This window comes from Lactuca sativa, chromosome 7, assembly GCF_002870075.4.
Source record: "Lactuca sativa cultivar Salinas chromosome 7, Lsat_Salinas_v11, whole genome shotgun sequence".
NCBI classification, from domain to species: domain Eukaryota; kingdom Viridiplantae; phylum Streptophyta; class Magnoliopsida; order Asterales; family Asteraceae; genus Lactuca; species Lactuca sativa.
This window is the reverse complement of record NC_056629.2, coordinates 84,866,280-84,890,065: the sequence shown is the minus strand read 5'-3', so window position 1 is coordinate 84,890,065 and position 23,786 is coordinate 84,866,280. Positions and strand designations below refer to the sequence as shown.

The window sequence follows — 23,786 nt, the reverse complement described above, 5'->3', positions numbered from 1 at the left end:
GTGATTCAATTGGGACGTTTGGACAAGGGACTAAAACCCTAATGGGCCTTGTAAGCCCTAATGGGCCCAATAAAGCCCTAACTGACATTAAAGCCCAAACATGTGTCTAATGGGCTTAGTGAACCCTAATGGATCTAATGACTTAGCTATTGGGCCTAATGGACTAATGTGGGTTGGAAACATTAATTAGGGCTTGGAAAACCATAATGCAATGAAACCCTAATTTTGAGAATTAATCAGGACACACACACGGGAATTATTAATAACATGAAATACTAAATAATAATAATTGGCAGAAATCAATCTAAGCAATGTTGGACTTAATGGATTAAGCCCTTAATGGATTAAGTCCTTAGTGGATTAAGTCCTTAATGGGTTAAGTAGGAAACTTAACCCTAATCGGCATTTTATATGAAACCCTAACTTCACTTGGGTTTATTGTTGGGCCTTTCTATTGGGCCTTGATGATTGCGTTATTAATGGGCCATCCAAAGTCAAGCAAATGGACTAGAATATTTAATGGGCCTACGGTAAGGCCCGTGTAAGGGGTTTGGGCCCAATTTGGAAAATTGGGCCATAGATGGGCCATAGTTTGGGCCTTAATGATTATACGATGTTGGGCCTTAGAATGAGACCATGTATAGGCCTAGGCCCAATTTGGAAAATTGGGCCATGTGTTGGGCTTTGATTCCTAATTCTCTTTGGGCCTATGGAGTGGGCTTTGGGCTTGAATAAGCCAAGCTAGGGGTAATGTAGTAATTACCCAAAGAATGTACTTATGGTTATGTAGTGGGACCCAATTATTAATTGGGTGATGTTTGATATTAGCAGTTCGAGAATCTGTCAGCCAGCAGCTGGGGTTGAGTCTGCGGGACTTCAGCAGTGTGGGATTGTGTCTACGAGAATTCAGTAGTGTGAGGTGAGTTACCTTCTAGTAGCGGTGGGTCTACGGCCACAATGCCGGCCCACCAGTATGGTTCTTATGATAGATGATTGCCTTTGTGATATCATCTAGGATTGCTACTACCTGATATGTTATATGCTAGCATGATATGTTGTATGTGATAGTAGTAGAGTTTGGTTGTTAGGACCGAAGGGTAGTCAGACACCCCAGATACGTCTGACAGTATGTGATGATATGTTTGCATGCTGGCTTGTTATGTTTTATATGATAGAGGTAGTAGGAGGGGACCAGTCCCCGAGTTCGGTTGTTAGGACCGAAGGGTAGTCAGACACCCTAGATACGTCTGACAGTATGTGATGATATGTTTGCATGCTGGCTTGTTATGTTTTATGAGATATAGGTAGTAGGAGGGGACCAGTCCCCGAGTTCGGTTGTTAGGACCAAAGGGTAGTTCAGGCACCCCAGATATGTCTGATAATATGTTTATGTTATGTTATATGTGATAGTAGTATGGGTGAAATAGTCCCCGAGGTTCGGTTGTTAGGACCGAAGGGTGGTCAGCACCCCAGAATGGCTCGACATGGGTAGGTCAGCGCCCCAGAATGGCTTGACACGGGAAGGATGGCACCCCAGAATGGCCGCATGGGTAGGTCGGCACCCCAGAATGGTCGTACCGTGTAGGTCGGGTACCCCAGAAATGCCTGGCAGTATGTATGTTATGTGATTGTATGGTATGTGGTATGATGGGGGAACTCACTAAGCTTCGCGCTTACGGTTTTCACTTTTGGTTTCAGGTACTTCGTGTTTAAAGGAAAGGAGTCGGCTTGATCGCAGCGCATCACACTATGGTTTTCCGCACATGAGATCATTGGGATTACACTCTGATATTGTTTTATGATATTATGCTTTGACTATTTCTACTTGGGTTTTGACATGACATGATATTATGCATGTTATCTTATACCGTTGGTTTTATAATAACTTATTTAAAAATGAAATTTTTGGCCTTGAATTTTGGGATGTTAAAAGTTGGTATCAGAGCCTTGGTTTGAGGGATTCAGATATGCTCTCGGGTGTGTCTGAACTCAAACTAAGGGCTTGGTATGAAGATTTTCAAAAGTAAAACCATTTTATAAAAAGGAGTTTGAAAAGAATCTGAAAATAGAAAAGAACTTGAGAAGAACAAAGTGTGTGATGCGTGCAATCAGCCGAGCTCAAGTAAGTTTTCCCCAAGATACCCATACATGTTATGATATGATATGATATGATTATGAGAATTGCATGCTAGATTAGGGCTAAGGATCTAGGAGGATGCCTTATATGCCTATTGTATGTGCTTGTAGACTTGCATGCTAGTATAGATCAGTCAGTGATAGCATAGCCTGTTTAGGTTATGCCTGATTGTATGAGCCTTTGAATTGCATGTACAGATTCCTGATTAGAGGATAGAATGATTTGATTGGAATATGATGGTTTGAGTTTCCATTGTCTAAATGTTGCTTGCTTTGTGCTTTGTGGGACTTTTAGTAACGTGAGCTAACTATTAAGTGAATATGCTAAGTCACATGTGGCACAGGCTCGATAATCTCAGAGTGATAGATTTGACCCTATTGCACAGCTCTTGTTTGAGTCCAACCGTTCTAGGGATGGGTCTATTACTCGAAGGATTATCTGATCTCTGTTGCATGTGGCTATATTCATGAGGTAGCTAGTTGACATTATTGGGAATCTTTCAGTAGCTGAGGACTGGATGGGTACGGGAACCTAGGGAAGCCTAGGATATATTCCATTAAGTTAGTAGTGAGGTTCAGTCAGACTTGGGTGTACCAGTTTGAGGAAGTGACTTGGAGGATTCGGGAGGATTGCTGAGGAAAGTATGGATAGGTGTGGAAGGTAGTATTTGGCCCGTACTACTGAAAGCACAGGATTCATACTCGAATTAGTGAGAGTCTTGGAGAATCTAAGCAGCTTCAAGGAAGATTTTGTGACCCAGTTTGGGGACAGAGGGTGTTCCAGTTGTTGTAGCTTAGCCATTAGCAAGCGAGCTAGTAAGCGTGACAGGGTGTTAAACCCTAAAGGATACGATTTCCAAGAGTTGCAAATGCGGGATCGATTTGGGAGCACCCTAAAAAGAGAGATGTGTGCCAGGTGCGTATAGTAGAGGGTCCCAGGAAGAGACCCATGACTTCTGATCATCGGGTGAAAGGCCAACAGGGCCTGAGTCAGTGCAGCGCGTATGAGAAAGTACACGAGGGAGTTTGTCACTCCAAGGGTTTAGGCTGCTACAGGGTAGCAGGATTGGTCATATCAGCAGAAGGGGGTCAGTATTCCTCTAGATGTTGCGGGTATGTCATCTTCTATGATATTAGGTGGATGTTTGGAATACGTACCGCTTTGGAATTGTGAGTGAGTTTGGATAAGTCAGACCTCGGGTTGGTTTTTCTGCTAGTGTTTGGGTTACCAAGGATCATATATGTCATCCTGCATGCCAAAAGGTCATTGATGAACCCAAAGAGGGACGCATCTTGCGGAGTAGGTTCCGCGCATACCGTTATCATTTCGGATCTTTGTCGGGATCTATGCAGGAGTATTATTTAGAGGATACTCGATCAGGGTTGGAGTGATTGTTCTCCAATGAAGTCAGCGTTCAGAGGTTCTATCATTGTTCAGGTATGGTCGGTAATTGATTATGGATGAACTTTGGAGTTCAAGGCACTGCCGTTGCTAGGACAGAACTGGTGACAGGAAGAGGGTAGTGTCAGTCGCGGGTGTTAGAAGCATAAGTGGTTGGTCATTGGATGTTCAAGAGAATTGTGTTTTCGCATGGGCTGTGTTCGGTTAGAGTTTAGGGGTACTGCAAGATTGGGAGTGGGAACGAGGATTCGTCAACTAGAGTGAAGATTAAGGTCTTCAACTTACAGCATGTTAGATGGATTGAGGTGTCAGACTGGATCAGATTTCAAGAGTACTCATCGAGATTTTCGAGGATGGGAGATATCAAGGTTTAATCGGCGATTAAACGCCAACATGGGTAGGCACATGTTGTCATTGGTGGGATATTAGAAAGCGAGAAGGATTGGGAATCCTTCAATTCTCATGTGATGTGAAGACTTAGTCGAATCTAAGTGGGGGAGAGACTTTTTTTTATAAAGTTCTCCAAGTGTGAGTTCTGGTTGCGCAAGGTGCAATCTCTTGACCACCTTGTCAACCAGAAGGATATTCTAGTTGATTCGGCCAAGATAGAGGCCGTGATGCAGTGGGAGATTCTGAGGCCTCCATCTGAGATTCAGAATTTCTTAGGTATAGCGGGTTATTACCAGAGATTTATACGGGACTTCTCCGAGATTGAGGTTCCTTTGACCCGACTGACCAAGAAGTCGGTGACCTTTTGTCGGGGGCCTGAGCAGCAGGCAGCCTTCGATACTCTCAGACAGCAGTTGTACGAGGCACCGATTCTCAACCTGCCAGAGGGTGTAGATGATTTCGTGGTTTACTGTGACGCTTTGATCATAGGCATGGGTACGATACTGATACAGTGGGGTCATGTGATAGCAGGTTTCGGGAACCAGGTTAGAGTTCCAGTTAGGATTCCAGTTCAGTAGTGTGATAGGTCGAGTGCGTGTCCGACCGGGCATGGAAAGTGTTGTAAGACTACGGGGGTAGCCGTAGCATTCACTAGTAGTCAGATGGTATGGAAAGTGTTGTAAGACTATGGAGGTAGTCGTAGCATTCACTAGCTGTCAGATAGTATGGAAAGTGTTGTAAGACTACGGGGGTAGCTGTAGCATTCACTAGCAGCAGATAGTGTGAGGGGTGTTGTAAGTCTGCGGGTGTAGCCGTAGCATTCACCAGGTTGGCAGATAGTGTTAAGGTGTTGTAAGTCTGCAGGTGTAGCCGTAGCATTCACCAGGAAGTCAGATAGTGTTAGAGTGTTGTAAGTCTACGGGTGTAGCCGTAGCATTCACTACCAGCTAGATAGTTGTCACACCCCAAAAACCAAAGGCGGAAACGTTTCCGGGGTTGACTCCAAGTTGTGTATCAAATCCCATAATAATTTGATTAGTTTGGTTGTTTTCTTAACTAAAATCCATTTAGTTGTAATTGATAAATCATTCCTTATGCTCAACATAATACATAAGGAGTAAAAGAGTTTATAAGTTTGCCAGATATTATTTGAAACACGTCAATGTTATAATTCAAAAACAGTTATAGTTTGCTTGTATTCCCCCCCCCCCCTGAAAACATCGAAAAATACGGAAAAAGGCGTAGGGGTATGAACTCACCGGACGAGAAATGTGACGATTAGGATGCTAATTGTTGATTCGGGGCTTGTAAACGCACGAGGTTCCTAAGTATAATGCAAAGATACACATTTGTATCTAATTAGGACTTAGTTTATTTATATGTTAGGGACAATTGCTTTAAGTCGCGAAAACACTCCGATACAAGTGTTTGGAGGGACCCGGGTGGCGTTTAAGGACATGAAATGACACTAGGGACTTGGAACTTGAGTTTACTCCCCATGAGTAAACTAATATAAGAGTTTTTGGTCTAAAACACCCATTCCCCATGAGTTTACGGCCGTAAACTCATGGTGGGGTGGTTTATGGTGCAAAATGACTTCAAACACTTTAAGGGAATTTTTCTAGGTTTGCTTTAAAGGCTTGGAATGGATTTTAAACATCAAATGGACTCACTTATGGGAGTTTACGGCCTAGCATGGCTTCATGGTCGTAAACTCCTATATTCTCATGAAAATTGTGTTAAATGGTTCCAAAACAAATCACATGTGATTGGTAAATTTATCCCAAGGCCTTACATGAAATTCCTTGATATTTTGGAGGGGTTTTTGGAGTTTACGGCCTATGAGACCCCCCTCATGGCCGTAAACTCTTCTATAGGGTGATTCAAGATGTTTTAAGGCTAAAAACTTGCATGTAAGGGCTTCTAAAATTCATCTAAAGGCTTTAGGGGTGTTTAGTTGGCATTCTAACACCATGATTCAAGGAGTTTACGGCCCAAGCACAAGCCTTGGCCGTAAACTCATATAAATCCCTCAAATAATGTGTTTAAGGTCCTTAAACTATTTTTGGTTGGTCCTATGATTTATTCCAAGGCTTTTGGTGGTGTTGGATGGCTTTCTAACACCTTGAATTAGAATTTATACCATGTTTTAAGGAGTTTACGGCCCAAGCACTTGCCTTGGCCGTAAAATCACAATAATCCCTCAAAAATTATGTTTAAGGTGTCCAAATGCTAAAACCATATTCCTAAAATTCATATCTAAGCCTTATAAGTGATTTGGAAGGGTTTAAGGTCACAAAAACCCCATAAATATGAGTTTACGGCCCAAGCTTGTGCCTTGGCCGTAAACTCCTTCAAATCCATCAAAATCCATGTTTTAAATGTTCTAAGTCTATTCCATGAAGTCATTTAGCCATATCTAAAGTCCAAATGTGTTTAGGAAGGGTTTTAGGGCTTAAAAACCCCTTAATTATGAGTTTACGGCCTAAGCTTCAACCATGGCCGTAAACTCACATTCAAGGCCTTAAATCATGATTAAATCCCTAATTTGGAAGTCAAATATGCTATAGATTAAGGTTAGGAAGGTACCTTAGGGATTTGAGGCCTTAAAATTGAGTTTTGGACCCTTAAACTTTGGATTTAGGAGAGAGGTTAGAGAGAGAGTAGAGAGAGAGGGAAAAAGCTTCAAATGAAAGGTTTAACATGTTTATATTGTTCCCAAAACTTGGACATGGTGGAATTCTACCCGATACCGACCTTAAACGAGGCTTTAAGTCGCACCCGATTAAGTTTCCGTCACTCGGCGGGGACATTTCTAAAACTTATGAAATAAATAATTTTGGGCTAAATTCATGAGTTTCTAAATGGTTTGGACACTCATTGAATTAAAATAAACATATAAATTTAACTAACTAAACCCAAAAACGAAATCGGAACGTTTCGACATACGGCGAGTTATACGGGTAGAATGGGTTTTCGGTGATGAACAACTTCGGGTTGTTACATTATCCCCCCGTTAGAGGGAATTTCGTCCCGAAATTCAAAGAATAAGATACAGATCATGAATTGGAATGAGACACGAATGGATTTGTTGCTTCGGATCTTCACTTTCTCAAGCGGAATCTGGTCTCTACTGGGCGTTCTAATGAATTCTCATTATCGGGACGTGTCTTTGTTTCGCACCTTGACTCTCTCTCAGTCTACGATATCAATCGGTTCTCTCATGGAAGTTCCAATCCTGGACGACTTCGTTTTCCTCAAAGGAATCACTAGGGTTTCGTTGGGTAGATGCTTCTAAGGATTCGAGACATGATGTACTGGATAGATGTTACCAAGTTCTAAGGGCATCCGAAATCTGAAGATAGCAGAATCGATTTCTACGAAGATCTCGATAGGTCTGAGGTGTGACTAAACTAGATGTTCGAAAGAAACTCCCGGGAATCCTTCGGGATAGACATTTAGAGGAAAGAGCTGCTGTTAACTTCCCGTTTCTCAATGATCACAGAAACGAGGGATGCGTGGTAATTCATATCGGGAAAACTTTTGAGTTCTTAAGGGATGGAATGATACGAAGGTTTGATGCCGAAAGTCATAAGAACCGGGTCGAGGAAAAGATCTAGACGAGCGACCCTTTCGAAACCAAGGATAACAACATGAATGAAACTCAATCATTTCATGTTAAACATAGAATCAAAGTATTTTTGTAGAAAGTTTCCCCCTTTTTAATTCGAATGGAACAGAATAGTCCTCCGGACTGAGGATTTAATCTATAGGTACGAAGTTAGTGTTCTCTATCTCACTGGTTAGTCGTCTCGACGGTACACATTTCGATTACATACGAAGGATTGAGTTTAGAAAGTGTTCGAATAGATAGATAACAGGTTTCCCTTTTTGTACCAAAATCGAAAAGAGTTGCAAGTATAAGAATCATTAAAGAGAAGTATACCTGCAGTGACAGAGGGATCAGTGGTTGTAGCTGCCTTGGGGCAATTCCTTTTGAAGTGCCCAGCTTCACCACAATTGTAACAAGCCGGACTAATTCCCGCTCCGGATGATTGGTTCGTTGGCTTGGCTGGTTTTCTATAGGTTCGAGCAAGGTGGCCCTTATTGCCACAGTTGTCGCAGATCCTTTCGCGACATGGACCAGGAATGCGGTGGTGGTAGTTGCACTTACCACACCAAGGAAGGGTACCAGTGTATCCACTGGCGGGAGTTTGGGCTGTCGAACCGACAGCCGAAACAGCAACAGGGGCAGTAGCAGCATGAACTGCTACTGTTTGCTGTTTCTTAGAAGACCCTTGCGTACTCTGGGCCTTCCGCTTGTTCCAGAATTTCTTTTTGTTTCCGCCTCCACTGGCGACTGGCTCAGGGGTAGTAGCCTCCTCATTAGAGTTGTCTTCGTGATCGATCAAGATTTTCGCAAGACATTTAGCGTTGTCATATGTGTCTGGCTTCGCAGCCAAGACATTCCCCTTTGTTGGCTGGGTCAATCCCCAGATGAACCTCTCAATCTTTTTACTCTCCGAGGTAACCATTCCCGGACAGAGTAACGCCAGATCATCGAATCTTGAGGTATAAGCAGTTATGTCGGAACCCTTCATCTTAAGGTTCCAAAGTTCGTGTTCTAGCTTCTGGAGTTCGCCCCGAGGGCAATACTCTGCAAGAAGAAGCTCCTTCATAGCTTCCCAACCCATAGCATTCGCTACAGGTAAAGTTAAAGATTTGACTCGGCCGTTCCACCAAGTCAGGGCTTTGTCTAGGAAGGTGCAGGCGGCAAACTTTACTCTATCAGACTCCGAACAGGCGCATATTTCGAAGATTGATTCGATTTTCTCGAACCATCGGGTTAAAGCAATGACACCCCCTGTGCCATCAAAGGATGTGGGCTTCGCGTTCATGAAGTCTTTATAGGAACCCCCTTTTTGGTGTCCCTGGCTATCTTCTAGGTTTTGGGGCTGGGGACCACCTCCTGAATTACCAGAGTTCATTTGCGACATGGCTGCTACCATTGCAGCAGTCAGAACTATCTGAAGTGATGCAAGATCAAGTTGAGGAGGAGGTGGTGGCGGAGGAGGATTGTTGTTGTTCTTTGAGCCGGGTCTCTTTCTGGGAGGCATCGTGATCTAAAAAGATCAGGAAAGAGAGGATCATAAGTCCTCTGCATTGAATCAAGAGATACGGAACAGAGGATATCTCATCAAGACAGATATAACATCATACTAAGCGATAAAGCAGGAAGGAGTTATCAAGACATAACATTTTATCGCTAGAGGAATGATCAAGGAATAACGCGTATACGAGGATTTCTACAAAGGATCGACATCGAGAAATACTCCCATAGTATTTCATGGTTCGCTGCAGCGATGATTTGTTGTTTGGGATATTGGGTAAGTTTTAGGCATGCCGCATACCACAGTCACTCCCAAGCACATGTTGGCCGTGTCTCGAATGAATATAGTTGGCCAGGCTATATTGACCCTAGACATGACTACATAACTGCCCAGGTTTAACTACAACGTACAACACCCATTTACTTATGTTTTGTTCTACTTATAGTTACGGATCTCGACGGCTCGGCATACTTAAATACTTTAGAAAATACTTATATTCTGTAGGATACTTTTAGTTCAGAGCACTTAGGCCCCTTAATGTTTATAGTTTTATACCATGTAAGGTTTGGTATACTCCGTTCACTATAAACAAGGGCTCTGATACCAATCTGTCACACCCCGAAAACCAAAGGCAGAAACGTTTCCGGGGTTGACTCCAAGTTGTGTATCAAATCCAATGTACATAGTAATCACAGTAAACAACCATTACATTACATATATATGAAAGTTTACATTTCGTTCAAAAGTAAATTGTTCAAAAGTTATACATATATCATATAATCAAAAGTAGAGACGAGTCTTCTGAGCACTCCATCTTCACCAAAAGTTAACGTCGGGTACCTGTCTAACGTGGACCTGAGAATACAAGTAGTTTGAAAATCAGCATAAAGCTGGTGAGTTCATAAGTGGTTTTGTTTTATGAAAATGTATCGGTTTCCTTTAGTTTTTCCGAAAAAGTTTGTTATCCAAGAAAATCCCATATTTTCTTATGTTAAATAGTTTCGTTATCTTTCATTGCAGTTCAGTTACGCGTTATAAGTTAACCCCAGGAAAATCCCATATTTTCCTAAATGCAAGATTGATTGAATAACACAGAGTATAGTTTAGTACACAAAACTATATATTAAAAATCATAGGATTACTATCCCGAATTAGACAAGGATACTATAATATAGACGAACTGTAGATAGAAAGTATATTGAAAACCTTGGGACTAACATCCCGAACCAGTTACAAGATAGTTTGATATACTAGAAAATATAGATTGAAAACCATGGGACTACTAACCCGAATAAGATTGTTTGATAAAACCATGGGATCACTATCCCAAATTTGATATAAGATAGTTGGATAAAGTCATGGGATTACCATCCCGTACAAGATATAGATTCAAAACCATGGGATTACCATCCCGAACGAGATATAGATACAAAACCATGGGATTATCATCCCGAACAAGATATAGATACAAAACCATGGGATTATCATCCCGAACAAGATATAGATTCTAAACAAAATCCTAGCTGTGAATAAATTTATATCAATACATATTGTGAGTCGGGTAACCATGCTGATACGACAACGAGACCTCCTTGACGTTAGTCAGACGTCGGACGATGTACAGAATTTGTCACCCCAGGCGTGCCCGCCTAACTGTAGCTAGCAGTTAAGGTGTGGGATTGTCAGTCCCGAATAGATCTATTCACAAACTCCTCGCTCTCCCTCCAGGAGACTCTGGTTACACTTCCGGGGAGGATTTACTAATCATCCATAAAGGGTAGTGACTATCTCACAAACTAGTACTAAATTATTCACAGGGTTCTCATACGATACTAAACATACAAAGATTATGAAACATGATACAGTGAAAATAGATACATACAATGAGATTATCTGGCAATACATACAAATAATACAGAGATAAACTGAATCAGACATAGTTTATCTAGTAACTTTATATAGACATAAAACAAACGTTAAAGAACCCCAAATTATTCCCATAATAATTTGATTAGTTTGGTTGTTTTCTTAACTAAAATCCATTTAGTTGTAATTGATAAATCATTCCTTATGCTCAACATAATACATAAGGAGTAAAAGAGTTTATAAGTTTGCCAGATATTATTTGAAACACGTCAATGTTATAATTCGAAAACAGTTATAGTTTGCTTGTATTCCCCCCCCCCTGAAAACATCGAAAAATACGGAAAAAGGCGTAGGGGTATGAACTCACCGGACGAGAAATGTGACAATTAGGATGCTAATTGTTGATTCAGGGCTTGTAAATGCACGAGGTTCCTAAGTATAATGCAAAGATACACATATGTATCTAATTAGGACTTAGTTTATTTATATGTTAGGGACAATTGCTTCAAGTCGCGAAAACACTCCGATACAAGTGTTTGGAGGGACCCGGGTGGCGTTTAAGGACATGAAATGACACTAGGGACTTGGAACTTGAGTTTACTCCCCATGAGTAAACTAATATAAGAGTTTTTGGTCTAAAACACCCATTCCCCATGAGTTTACGGCCGTAAACTCATGGTGGGGTGGTTTATGGTGCAAAATGACTTCAAACACTTTAAGGGAATTTTTCTAAGTTTGATTTAAAGGCTTGGAATGGATTTTAAACATCAAATGGACTCACTTATGGGAGTTTACGGCCTAGCATGGCTTCATGGCCGTAAACTCCTATATTCTCATGAAAATTGTGTTAAATGGTTCCAAAACAAATCACATGTGATTGGTAAATTTATCCCAAGGCCTTACATGAAATTCCTTGATATTTTGGAGAGGTTTTTGGAGTTTACGGCCTATGAGACCCCCCTTATGGCCGTAAACTCTTCTATAGGGTGATTCAAGATGTTTTAAGGCTAAAAACTTGCATGTAAGGGCTTCTAAAATTCATCTAAAGGCTTTAGGGGTGTTTAGTTGGCATTCTAACACCATGATTCAAGGAGTTTACGGCCCAAGCACAAGCCTTGGCCGTAAACTCATATAAATCCCTCAAATAATGTGTTTAAGGTCCTTAAACTATTTTTGGTTGGTCCTATGATTTATTCCAAGGCTTTTGGTGGTGTTGGATGGCTTTCTAACACCTTGAATTAGAATTTATACCATGTTTTAAGGAGTTTACGGCCCAAGCACTTGCCTTGGCCGTAAACTCACAATAATCCCTCAAAAATTATGTTTAAGGTGTCCAAATGCTAAAACCATATTCCTAAAATTCATATCTAAGCCTTATAAGTGATTTGGAAGGGTTTAAGGTCACAAAAACCCCATAAATATGAGTTTACGGCCCAAGCTTGTGCCTTGGCCGTAAACTCCTTCAAATTCATCAAAATCCATGTTTTAAATGTTCTAAGTCTATTCCATGAAGTCATTTAGCCATATCTAAAGTCCAAATGTGTTTAGGAAGGGTTTTAGGGCTTAAAAACCCCTTAATTATGAGTTTACGGCCTAAGATTCAACCATGGCCATAAACTCACATTCAAGGCCTTAAATCATGATTAAATCCCTAATTTGGAAGTCAAATATGCTATAGATTAAGGTTAGGAAGGTACCTTAGGGATTTGAGGCCTTAAAATTGAGTTTTGGACCCTTAAACTTTGGATTTAAGAGAGAGGTTAGAGAGAGAGTAGAGAGAGACGGAAAAAGCTAAAAATGAAAGGTTTAACATTTTTATATAGTTCCCAAAACTTGGACACGGTATAATTCTACCCGATACCGGCCTTAAACGAGGCTTTAAGTCGCACCCGATTAAGTTTCCGTCACTCGGCGTGGACATTTCTAAAACTTATGAAATAAATAATTTTGGGCTAAATTCATGAGTTTCTAAATGGTTTGGACACTCAATGAATTAAAATAAACATATAAATTTAACTAACTAAACCCAAAAACGAAATCGGAACGTTTCGACATACGGCAAGTTATACGGGTAGAATGGGTTTTCGGCGATGAACAACTTCGGGTTGTTACAATAGTGATAGAGTGTTGTAAGTCTGCGAGTGTAGTCGTAGCATTCACTAGGTTGATAGATGGCATGAGCGTGTTGTTAGAATGTGGAAGGAACAGTAGTACCCACCAGTTCGGGTGCAGCTGTGAGGATAAGGAAATCCATGGATTGGATTTCGGAATTACCCGGATGGATTAGATCTGGTTGAGCCAGTGATAGGACTGTAAGAGCGTCACTACAGTTACGAGATCAGGAAAGGAATGGACTGTACAAGATTGCATGTGAGATAAGGCTACCATTGGTCAGGTAGCAATCACTTCTAGCCTTGGATTTGATGATGACATGATTCGACGTATGGACCCGATCGGTTAGATCAGAAAGTTGTTAGAGCCACAATGGCATGATAACTATTGGTAACTAGTTTCAGAGAAGGATCACGTTTAGAAGTCGTGCGAGACGACTAAGTGGGAGTCCGTTGGCTCCGCAGCCAGACAGAAACCCGATATTTCAGAAGACTAATGGATGAATTGAGACCAGGAAGGTCTCGACAGATTTTGAGAAACAGTTATGTAGCATCTTACTGCTTCAGGCAGTTTAGTGTTCGAGCAGTTTCAATGTTTGGGCAGCGTTAGTAATTGTGTTTTGGGTTGCTAGTACGGGCGGAATAGCTAGATGATTTGGGGAGTGACAAGTCACTCATATCGGGAGTATCTAAGCCTTGGGCAAGTATTAGTGATATGCGAGGATAATTGGGTCTGTGACCCTGTTTTATAGTGGGAACCACAAGTTATAAGAAGTTGAGTAGTCAGTTGAGGGATAAACGGATGAGGTTCAACGATAGTGATTCAGTATGGGTGGTCTGTCCGGATTTGGACCATCTCAAGACAGCAGATTTTGGACCGAATAGATGTTATCTTGTTGCGAGGAAATCATTCACTTGCGGATTTTAAGGTTGTACGAGGATTGGTCATGGCTAACCTGGGAAGGCTAGGGCGTGCCCAGGTTGGTGACCATGCTACTAGAGTGGTTGGGCGAGTAAGGAATGGTAAGGAATGATTTCGAGGACGAAATCTAATTTAAGTGGGGGAGAGTTGTAACACCCGTTTATTAAATAAATAAATAAATGAAGGACTCGTAGCCCTAAAATAAATAATTATGTATAAAAGGATGGTCTCGAAGAGCTAATCGTCACCATTTTGGAAGTCGGGGGTTAAAAGTGTGAGTTTGAGACTCATTTTATAAATATTTATGAAGACAGGGGCTCCGTGGTAATTATCGGGAATTATTTAAAAAAAGAAATGAGGTGGAGGGGCTGAATACGTTATAATTAAGACATTGGGGGACTGTTTGGTAATTTATGAGACTTAATTTGTAAAGGATTTCCATGGATTGGGTTGAAAGGGTAAATATGGGATGACATTTGAAAGAAAAGAGGCATGGAGGGACTGATGTTGCCACTATGGCAAACTTTTAAGAGGAGTTGGGTATATAATCACATTATCAGTCAAACCCTAAACCTAAACCCTCCCTTATGTAGCAACCGTCACCCCTCCCCCCTTGTGCCTCCCAACTGCCGGTCGCCACCCCATTCTACCTAGCTTCTTCGACCGACCCAAGCCACCGAAGGACCGAGATGACTGGCGATGACCAACGCTGCAACGGAAGTTTCCAAGGCCGGAACAACTGTGAGCAATCACCGCCATCATCCCTTCGCCACCTTAGTCGCATTTTCTCTCCACTGCCGCCTATTTCCATTGAAGGTGATGTCGCCGGAGATTCATGTGTGCTCCATCAGTGCATGTGTGGACCGGATGATGGGAAAAGACCAAGAGGAGCCTTCGCCACCACCGTGAGGTGGTGTCTCTCATCGCAAAACCACCTCCTGCTGCCGTTTCTTTCCATTTCCGTCATTGTTGCCTTGTCTCGTCACCACCAGCTACCATAGGAGTGGCCCTAAGTTCGTATGGGTGTGTTTTAGCTCCAATGCTCGTGTGTGGGGGTGGCTGTTCGACCGGGAACCACTAGTAACCACCGCCACAACCACGAGGTGGTGGCCGCCGACGTGAAATCACCTTTTGCCGCTGCCATTCGCCACCAAATAGGTGGTTGGTTTCCCATTCCGAGAAAGAGTTGTGTTTTATGGGTGTGAAGCCGGAAAATCGTGGAAGACCGCCACTGCCACCACCGTGAGGTGGTGGCTGCCGCCGTGTACCACCATGGGTGGGTGTACTTTCGTGTGTGGGTATTTGTAATTAGATTAGGGTGTGCGCGTGTTAATTATATGGGCATTGTAATTGTAACAAAATGGAATTATGAGAAAAAACCCTAACCACCACCGTGAGGTGGTGGCTGTCGCCTCCTGCCGCCACCGGCCGCCGTGTCGGGTGACAGTGTGCTTAGTTGTGTTGTGATTCAGTTGGGACGTTTGGACAAGGGACTAAAACCCTAATGGGCCTTTTAAGCCCTAATGGGCCCAATAAAGCCCTAATTGACATTAAAGCCCAAACATGTGTCTAATGGGCTTAATGGATCTTATGACTTAGCTATTGGGCCTAATGGACTAATGTGGGTTGGAAACCTTAATTAGGGTTTGGAAAACCCTAATGCAATGAAACCCTGATTTTGAGAATTAATCGGGACACACACACGGGAATTATTAATAACATGAAATATTAAATAATAATAATTGGCAGAAATCAATCTAAGCAATATTGGACTTAATGGATTAAGTCCTTAGTGGATTAAGTCCTTAATGGGTTAAGTAGGAAACTTAACCCTAATCGGCATTTTATGTGAAACCCTAACTTCACTTGGGTTTATTTTTGGGCCTTTCTATTGGGCCTTGATGATTGCGTTATTAATGGGCCATCCAAAGTCAAGCAAATGGACTAGAATATTTAATGGGCCTAGGGTAAGGCCCATGTAAGGGGTTTGGGCCCAATTTGGAAAATTGGGCCATAAATGGGCCATAGTTTGGGCCTTAATGATTATACGATGTTGGGCCTTAGAATGAGACCATGTATAGGCCTAGGCCCAATTTGGAAAATTGGGCCATGTGTTGGGCTTTGATTCCTAATTGACTTTGGGCCTATGGAGTGGGCTTTGGGCTTGAATAATCCAAGCTAGGGGTAATGTAGTAATTACCCAAAGAATGTACTTATGGTTATGTAGTGGGACCCAATTATTAATTGGGTGATGTTTGATATTGGCAGTTCGAGAATCTGTCAGCCAACAACTGGGGTTGATTCTGCGGGACTTCAGTAGTGTGGGATTGTGTCTACGGGACTTCAGCAGTGTGAGGTGAGTTACCTTCTAGTAGCGGTGGGTCTACGGACACAATGTCGGCCTACCATTAGGGTTCATATGATAGATGATTGTCTTTGTGATATCATCTAGGATTGCTACTACCTGATATGTTATATGCTAGCATGATATGTTGTATGTGATAGTAGTAGAGTTTGGTTGTTAGGACCGAAGGGTAATCAGACACCCCAGATACGTCTGACAGTATGTGATGATATGTTTGCATGTTGGCTTGTTATGTTTTATGCGATAGAGGTAGTAGGAGGGGACCAGTCCCCGAGTTCGGTTGTTAGGACCGAAGGGTAGTTAGACACCCTAGATACGTCTGACAGTATGTGATGATATGTTTGCATGCTGGCTTGTTATGTTTTATGCGATAAAGGTAGTAGGAGGGGACCAGTCCTCGAGTTCGGTTGTTAGGACCGAAGGGTAGTTCAGGCACCCTAGATATGTATGATAATATGTTTATGTTATGTTATATGTGATAGTAGTAGGGGTGAAATAGTCCCCGAGGTTCGGTTGTTAGGACCGAAGGGTAGTCAGCACCCCAGAATGGCTCGACATGGGTAGATCAGCGCCCCAGAATGGCTTGACACGGGAAAGATGGCACCCTAGAATGGCCGCATGGGTAGGTCGGCACCCCAGAATGGTCGTACGGGTAGGTCGGCACCCTAGAATGGTCGTACCGGGTAGGTCGGGTACCCCAAAAATGCTTGGCAGTATGTATGTTTATGTGATTGTATGGTATGTGGTATGATGGGGGAACTCACTAAGCTTCGTGCTTACAGTTTTCAGTTTTGGTTTCAGGTACTTCGTGTTTAAAGGAAAGGAGTCGGCTTGATCGCAGCGCATCACACTAGGGTTTTCCGCACATGAGATTATGCTTTGACTATTTCTACTTGGGTTTTGACATGACATGATATTATGCATGTTATCTTATACCGTTGGTTTTATAATAACTTATTTAAAACTGAAATTTTTGGCCTTGAATTTTGGGATGTTACAATAAGTGGGTGAGATTTGTAACGCCCGAATGCTGGTATGTATTTTAAAACAAATTATTCATTTTTGCTTGCTAGATCTAGGTTTTGAGAGCTTCTTTTTTTCCTGAGCTTTTGGACCTCTGTAAGTCATAAAGCTCTTACTTTTTTTCCCTCTTGCATGCTAGATCTAGGTTTTGAGAGCTTCTTTGCATGGTTGGGTTGTATATCATGCATAGGATCCATAAAGTTGGCAGCTTTATGAATCATTGAGACATCTTCTGTATATAAGGTTGTTGGATTTAAGTTTTGGTGTTGGTTTTAGACTCTAAGCATGAGTCTTGATCTTATTACCTTTCTTTTAACCTAGTTAGTATCTAAGTCCTGTATTGGACATGCGTGACTTAAAAGTTATGATTTTTATAGTCCTTAGGGTCGAGGAAGGTCCTCTTGAAGGTCCCAAAGAATGTCTTAAAGGATTAAGAACTTAATGCACAAAGTTGGTCAGAACAGATCTCACGACGTGAGAAATGAGGTTGTCCCGATTTGAGGAATCTGGTTGGATGAGTTGTGACTGAGTCGACTCGCTGAGTGGGGACGACTCAAGTCCATTCTCACGACGTAACCAAAGAACAGGTCACGATGTGAGGGTGAGCTGATGGAAATGTTGACCGATGACCTTAGGCGTTTGACTTTTGGTCAACTCTTGGTTTTGAAGGGTAGACTTAAGGTTTGCATTGTATGATTGTCTAGATGTGGTGTAACACCAGTGTAGTTGACCTTGAGAGCAACAATAGTTGATTATCGATCGAGAGGTGAGTTTCTCCATTGTATCCGTGGATCGAAGGCACCAATGCCGACCCATTAGATTATGTTGTAGGATGATGATTGTCTTCGTGACAATTACTTGTTATGCCACATGCTTCTTTTCTCTTTGATTCTTGTTGTTATGATTATATGCTAGTTGTAGGGGGTGAAATAGACTCGATACCGATTGAAAGATACCGAAGAGGGTGAAATAGACTCAGGATCGGTTGAAAGATACCGAAGGGAGTGAAATAAACCCAATGCCGGTTGAAAGGTACCGAAGGGGGTGAAATAGACCCAATACCGATTGGAAGATACCGAAGGGGCGAAATAGACGCAATACCGGTTGAAAGATACTGAAGGGGCGAAATAGACCCAATACCGGTTAGAAGATACCGAAGGGGCGAAATAGACCAAATACCGGTTGAAAGATACTGAAGGGGGGCGAAATAGACATAGTACCGGCTGAAAGATACCGGAGGGGGTGAAATTGACCCAATATGTTTTTTGACTGTTATGTATGTATGATTATATGCTAGCTGTAGGGGGGTGAAATAGACTCGATACCGGTTGAAAGATACCGAAGAGGGTGAAATAGACTCAGTACCGGTTGAAAGATACCGAAGGGAGTGAAATAAACCCAATACCGGTTGAAAGATACCGAAGGGGGTGAAATAGACCCAATACCGATTGAAAGATACCGAAGAGGCGAAATAGACCCAATGCTGGTTGAAAGATACTGAAGAGGGTGAAATAGACCCAATACCGGTTGAAATATACCGAAGGGGCGAAATAGACCCAATACCAGTTGAAAAGATACCGAAGGGGGGCGAAATAGACCTAGTACCGATTGAAAGATACCGAAGGGGGTGAAATTGACCCAATATGTTTTTTGACTGTTATGTATGTATGGTATGAAGTATTTTAGGGGAGCTCACTAAGCTTTGTGCTTACAGTTTTCAATTTATGTTTTAGATACTTTCAGCTCAAAAGGGAAGGGCCCGACTTGATCGCATCGTATCCACCCATGTTTTCCGTACTATGTGGTTTTGAGATTTGTACTATGATATTATTATTATTCACTATGATACACTTTCAATTGTTTTGATATGAGTATTGGATATTTGAAATGATTTAAAAGTAAAACTTTTGTCTAAAATTTTTGGGATGTTACAGACCGGCCTCTTAGCCTCGCTCTCCTTGAGCAAGTATGAGTTGTTTTTGGTTTTGATTTCTACTAGGCAAGGAAAGAAAAAAAAAGATAAGTTGAGGCTAAGTCTAATTTATTATGTTTTAAGGATGATTTGGAAAGTCCGAAACCCTATTCACTGCCCCTCTTTGAGAACGACGGGTGTAATTCGACTTATTTTCCACATACAGATTTCGCATAATGCTAATTTTAGTTCTTGAAAATTTGAATGCATTTCCCTTGTACTATGTAATTGTACTATGTAATTAGCAGCTCCTAGTTTTTTTTAGTGAAATCGGTGTTCAAAATAGACCCAAATACAGAAAAAAAAAAGTATTTTACTCGAACAAAAATAAAATAAAATTACAATGCACGATTTAGCCATACCCTTTGTGAGCCGTCCCACTAGACTAAACCCTTGGACCTGCCAACCAGTTTGTTGTCGAGCCAATTGCCATTCCGAACATGGGGGTTGGTTTAACCGAGGGCTCATTGATGGGCGTTTCCAGTGATTATCACATATAAATACTCCCAATTTCTCGATACCTCCATTTATGTCGGAAGAAAGTCTTCATCCTCCAGAAGCTTCCCCAGTCAACTCAGATCTTCTCTTCTTATAGTGTTCCGTAGGTCGATTTTGACCACCATTCTTCAATTTCATCACTTCTTCCTCATAATCCCATATACATTCGTCCTTCATCGAATCAGGTATGATCTACGAGCCCCGTTTCTCTATTTTCCCCTAAAACTTTAGGGTTCTTGGTATTTCAATTGGGGATTCGAATTTCTTCCTGGGTTTTGCAATTTTTCGCCATTAATTCTGATTTTATTTTGCTGTTGGAGTGTTCAGAGGGATCCAAGTTGATTGGGTTCGAATCGTTTTTTGGGTACAAGAGAGGAACTTTAATCTGAAGATGGAGGGAGGTGGTGTGGTGTCATCGGAGAAGCAGAGTGCAGAAGCAACTGCGGCGTCGTCTTATACTTATTGGGTGAGAGAAGCTAAACAAGATGCTGCACCACTTCCTGTTCCTCGTAAGCTCACTTCTGAGGATCTTTCAGTTGGGTCTAAATCCTCTAATCATCTTGGTTCTGCCTGGAATAAGGTAATCGGTGCTTCTCTATGGTCCGCAAAACTTTGTTGGTTATTTTACTTGTATTAGTTTGTAGCTGGTTTTCAACGACTGGATCTATATAATTCCATATCGTAGTGGCTCTTCGACATATTCATTAATGGAAGATAAAGAGAAAAGGCTACACTTGATTTGAATGTCAAATGAATGGTTTTTTTAACTTCAAATCTGATAAAAAGATGTTGATCTCTCTCCAGAAACTTTTGCTAATTACAATCACTTTTAGAATACGAATTACAACAACAATAATAAAATGCTAATTCAATGGCTCCTAGGCTTTCAGACCAGTTAATTAAGCATCAATTACGTATTCAATTGTCACAGAACTACAACAAGATTGTATATTATTTTGCTAATTCATGTCATTGTCTCAATGATTTCTTCTCATCTTTGCAATCTTATAAAGTTCTTGAAATCCACTGGATTTGTAGCATTATGTTGCTCCACAAGAAATATCATGAAAATCTATTTGAAATCTAGTCTTGTTAGCATTTCATATCTACACATATATGTATAGAGGAATAAGCCGTGTTAATGAGACTAAATGACCATTATACCCTTCAATTCTAAAATCAAATTTCACAATATTAATCAATGAGAAAGCTCTTTTGTAGGCTGGAACATGGGAGGAGAAGAACTTAAACAAATGGGCAACTGAAAGAATCAAGGTGTGCCTTTCTACAAATATTTAATTAACATAGCCTTTCACATTATATATAATTTCAATTTATAAACCCTCTGAAAATTTACATTTGTCACATCTATAAAACTCAGGAGTTACTTCTGTCAGTTGGTTCTTTGGAGTTCACTTCTGGAAAGGCAGAAATTGCAGAAGTATCAAGATGCACAGGAGATGTGAGTACTTCTCTTCATCATCATTATAAAAACATTTAAGTTTTAACAACAGTTAAAAAAATAATAAATCCACATCAGCATTTTACTGCTTTCTTGTAAAATTGATTCAAAAAAGTCAACACGAAAAGTATGTTGGCTCTAGTAACAATTTCTGTAGTAAAAAACTAGGGTGATATGTAAATTTTTTATTAGGAAGGGACTGTTTTTGTAATTTTTTTTACACATGGACCTTTTCTATGAATTACGCGAACAACAAACCTGCCAACATATGAAAATCTTGAACATATGGACTGCTTCTGTAAAAAAAACTACATAGGGAACTTTTCTGTAAATTATAGGGATAGTTTTTGTAATATATTTTCTATACCAGGACTAAACCTGCCAACATACGAGAGTGTTGTGGCCAAAGTGTTAAACCCAAAATTCTTGGGACCAAACCTGCCAATAAACAAAACTGTTATGTGGTCAAAATATGAAACCCAAACAGTATAGGGACTAAATATGCCAATATACCAATTTTTTGTGGCCAAAGTCTCAAACCCAAAAGTCCACTATTTATTTGTCAATTGAAATTTAATATATATAATAATAATAGTGACCAAATTAAAAGACGATATGAAAGTATGTTGCTATTTACTTCAATTCTATTTAAACTGTATTATTTTTGGTTGATAATATTAAATATTGTCTCTAATGTTTCTTTCTTATTTATTTTTTAAAATTTTCACAGGCATTTTTGGTAACTGTAAGGAATAAGAAACGAGTTGGATACACGTATGAAATAACATTGAAGGTTAAAGGTAAGTTGTTACAAGTTATGTTGTCTATGTAAATTATTATTTTTTTCTTTTTTAAATTTTTAATTTTTTTTATCTGTTATTGATATTTAATCTTGGAATATGATGATTTGTGAGCACAGGGGAATGGCTTATTGGAGAAGAGAAGAAAACATTTAAAGGCAATTTGGATATAGCAGAGTTTTCCTTTGGGGAACTTGATGATTTACAGGTGATTTTTTACAAGATGTTTTATAATTTGGATACTTTTATGATATATTTGAGGAAAATGGAACAAAAATGTAAATTATGGAACATGTGTAAAAAGTTAGGACTTAATGCTTACAGCTTCATTTCCACTTTCTCAATTAAGTTTCTTTCAGCATTAAGGCTGTGTTTGCCATGCCACAGCTAACTGATAAGTTAGCTTATTTTTCCGAGTTTTTTTTTATAATTGTTATGGTTGGCAAGCTTTTAAAATAGTTACTTTGACTAGCTTTTGCAGGAGCTTTTTAAAAATATTCCAAGTATAACCTTAATTAGTTATAGAAAACTCATTATCCTAAATATCCTTTTATATATTTTAAGCTAGTTTTTACCAAACGTTATTTTTTATCAGCTAGTTTATAATCTCTCAGCAAACTTTTCAGTTATCAACTAGTTTTTCAGCTAATTACGACAAACATAGCGTTAGGCTTTGTTTGGCGTGACAGAGCTAGCTGAAAAGATAACTTATTTTTCGAGCTTTTCTAAATTGTCATGTTTTGCAAGCCACTTAGAAAGCTAATTAGAGTAGCTTTTCAAGGGTTTTTTAAAAATTTCTGAAATATACTCTTAATTATTTATAAAAAACATATTTTTTTTAAATGTCTTTTTATATTATTTTATATATATTCCAGCTAGCTTATTAGTTAGTTTTTACCAAACGTCATTTTTTGTCAACTAGCTACTAGTTTTCAGCTAACATCTACTGGCTGGCTTTTCAACTACTCTGTCAAACGTAGTGTAAGTAAAAAAAGAAACTCCTATATATAGCTTATTTGTTATGTATGCTAATTAGTACAAATTATTTTGTTTGTTTGTAGATAAACATTTATTTTTTTTACTTAGAATTACTTCTAGACAAAAGGGTAAAATGGTCATTTACTCTCATAGAGACGGTTAATATAGCTAAAAAACGAAACATTATTGTTCATTTAGAACTTTATCAAGACAAACATCATTTATCGGTTTTCCATTTGACAGGTTGAAGTAAAGGTAAATGACGAAAAGGACCTTGTTCATCAAGATAAACAACGAATTCGCGAGGATATGAAGATGTTCTTGAAGCCTCTCCGTGAGAAATTGCTTGAGTTTGAAGCCGAACTCAAGGAAAGGTAGAAATGAGTGATGATGATGTTGTCATCTCCTTAGCATTTTATGTTTTTTTTGTTGTTTTGAGATATTGAAAGAATTTGTTTCAAAGGAACCTTAACTTTCTCAAACATGTAATTCTAGCTAAAGAACTTTATTTGCAAGACATTTCGATATTTGTAGGTTTTTTCATACATTAGACCACGTGTATTTGAATTTTTTTTTGAACAACATAATTTTTATTATTAAACTAGCCAGATCGTAGATAATAACTACATTTTGTAGCAAAAGACCATGGTACCCAACTGAGCTGTGTGACCCCAGAGGGAGGTAGATATAGGCAGTCATGTCTGCACACATGGATGGGATGAGTGCTTCACATGTGTGATTTGCATGGAA

The 23,786-nt window shown here is 40.2% G+C and overlaps 1 protein-coding gene across 1 annotated transcript; it reads left to right on the top strand.

Moving 5' to 3' along the window:
• The first annotated feature begins 19,771 nt into the window (after positions 1-19,771).
• On the top strand, positions 19,772-23,563 carry LOC111887672 (uncharacterized). Its single transcript, XM_023883848.3, has 7 exons — positions 19,772-19,981; positions 20,124-20,376; positions 21,018-21,071; positions 21,178-21,258; positions 21,989-22,058; positions 22,178-22,266; positions 23,280-23,563. Exons 2-7 carry the CDS (start codon positions 20,188-20,190, stop codon positions 23,412-23,414), a joined length of 618 nt encoding a protein of 205 aa, XP_023739616.1. The 5' UTR covers positions 19,772-19,981; positions 20,124-20,187; the 3' UTR covers positions 23,415-23,563.
• The last annotated feature ends 223 nt before the right edge of the window (positions 23,564-23,786 follow it).

Coding starts and splice junctions, on each gene's coding strand:
- LOC111887672 (XM_023883848.3), top strand. CDS start 20,188: ATGGAGGGAGGTGGTGTGGTGTCATCGGAGAAGCAGAGTGCAGAAGCA. Junction 21,072..21,177: donor GGGCAACTGAAAGAATCAAG/GTGTGCCTTTCT, acceptor TATAAAACTCAG/GAGTTACTTCTGTCAGTTGG. Junction 22,267..23,279: donor GGGAACTTGATGATTTACAG/GTGATTTTTTAC, acceptor TCCATTTGACAG/GTTGAAGTAAAGGTAAATGA.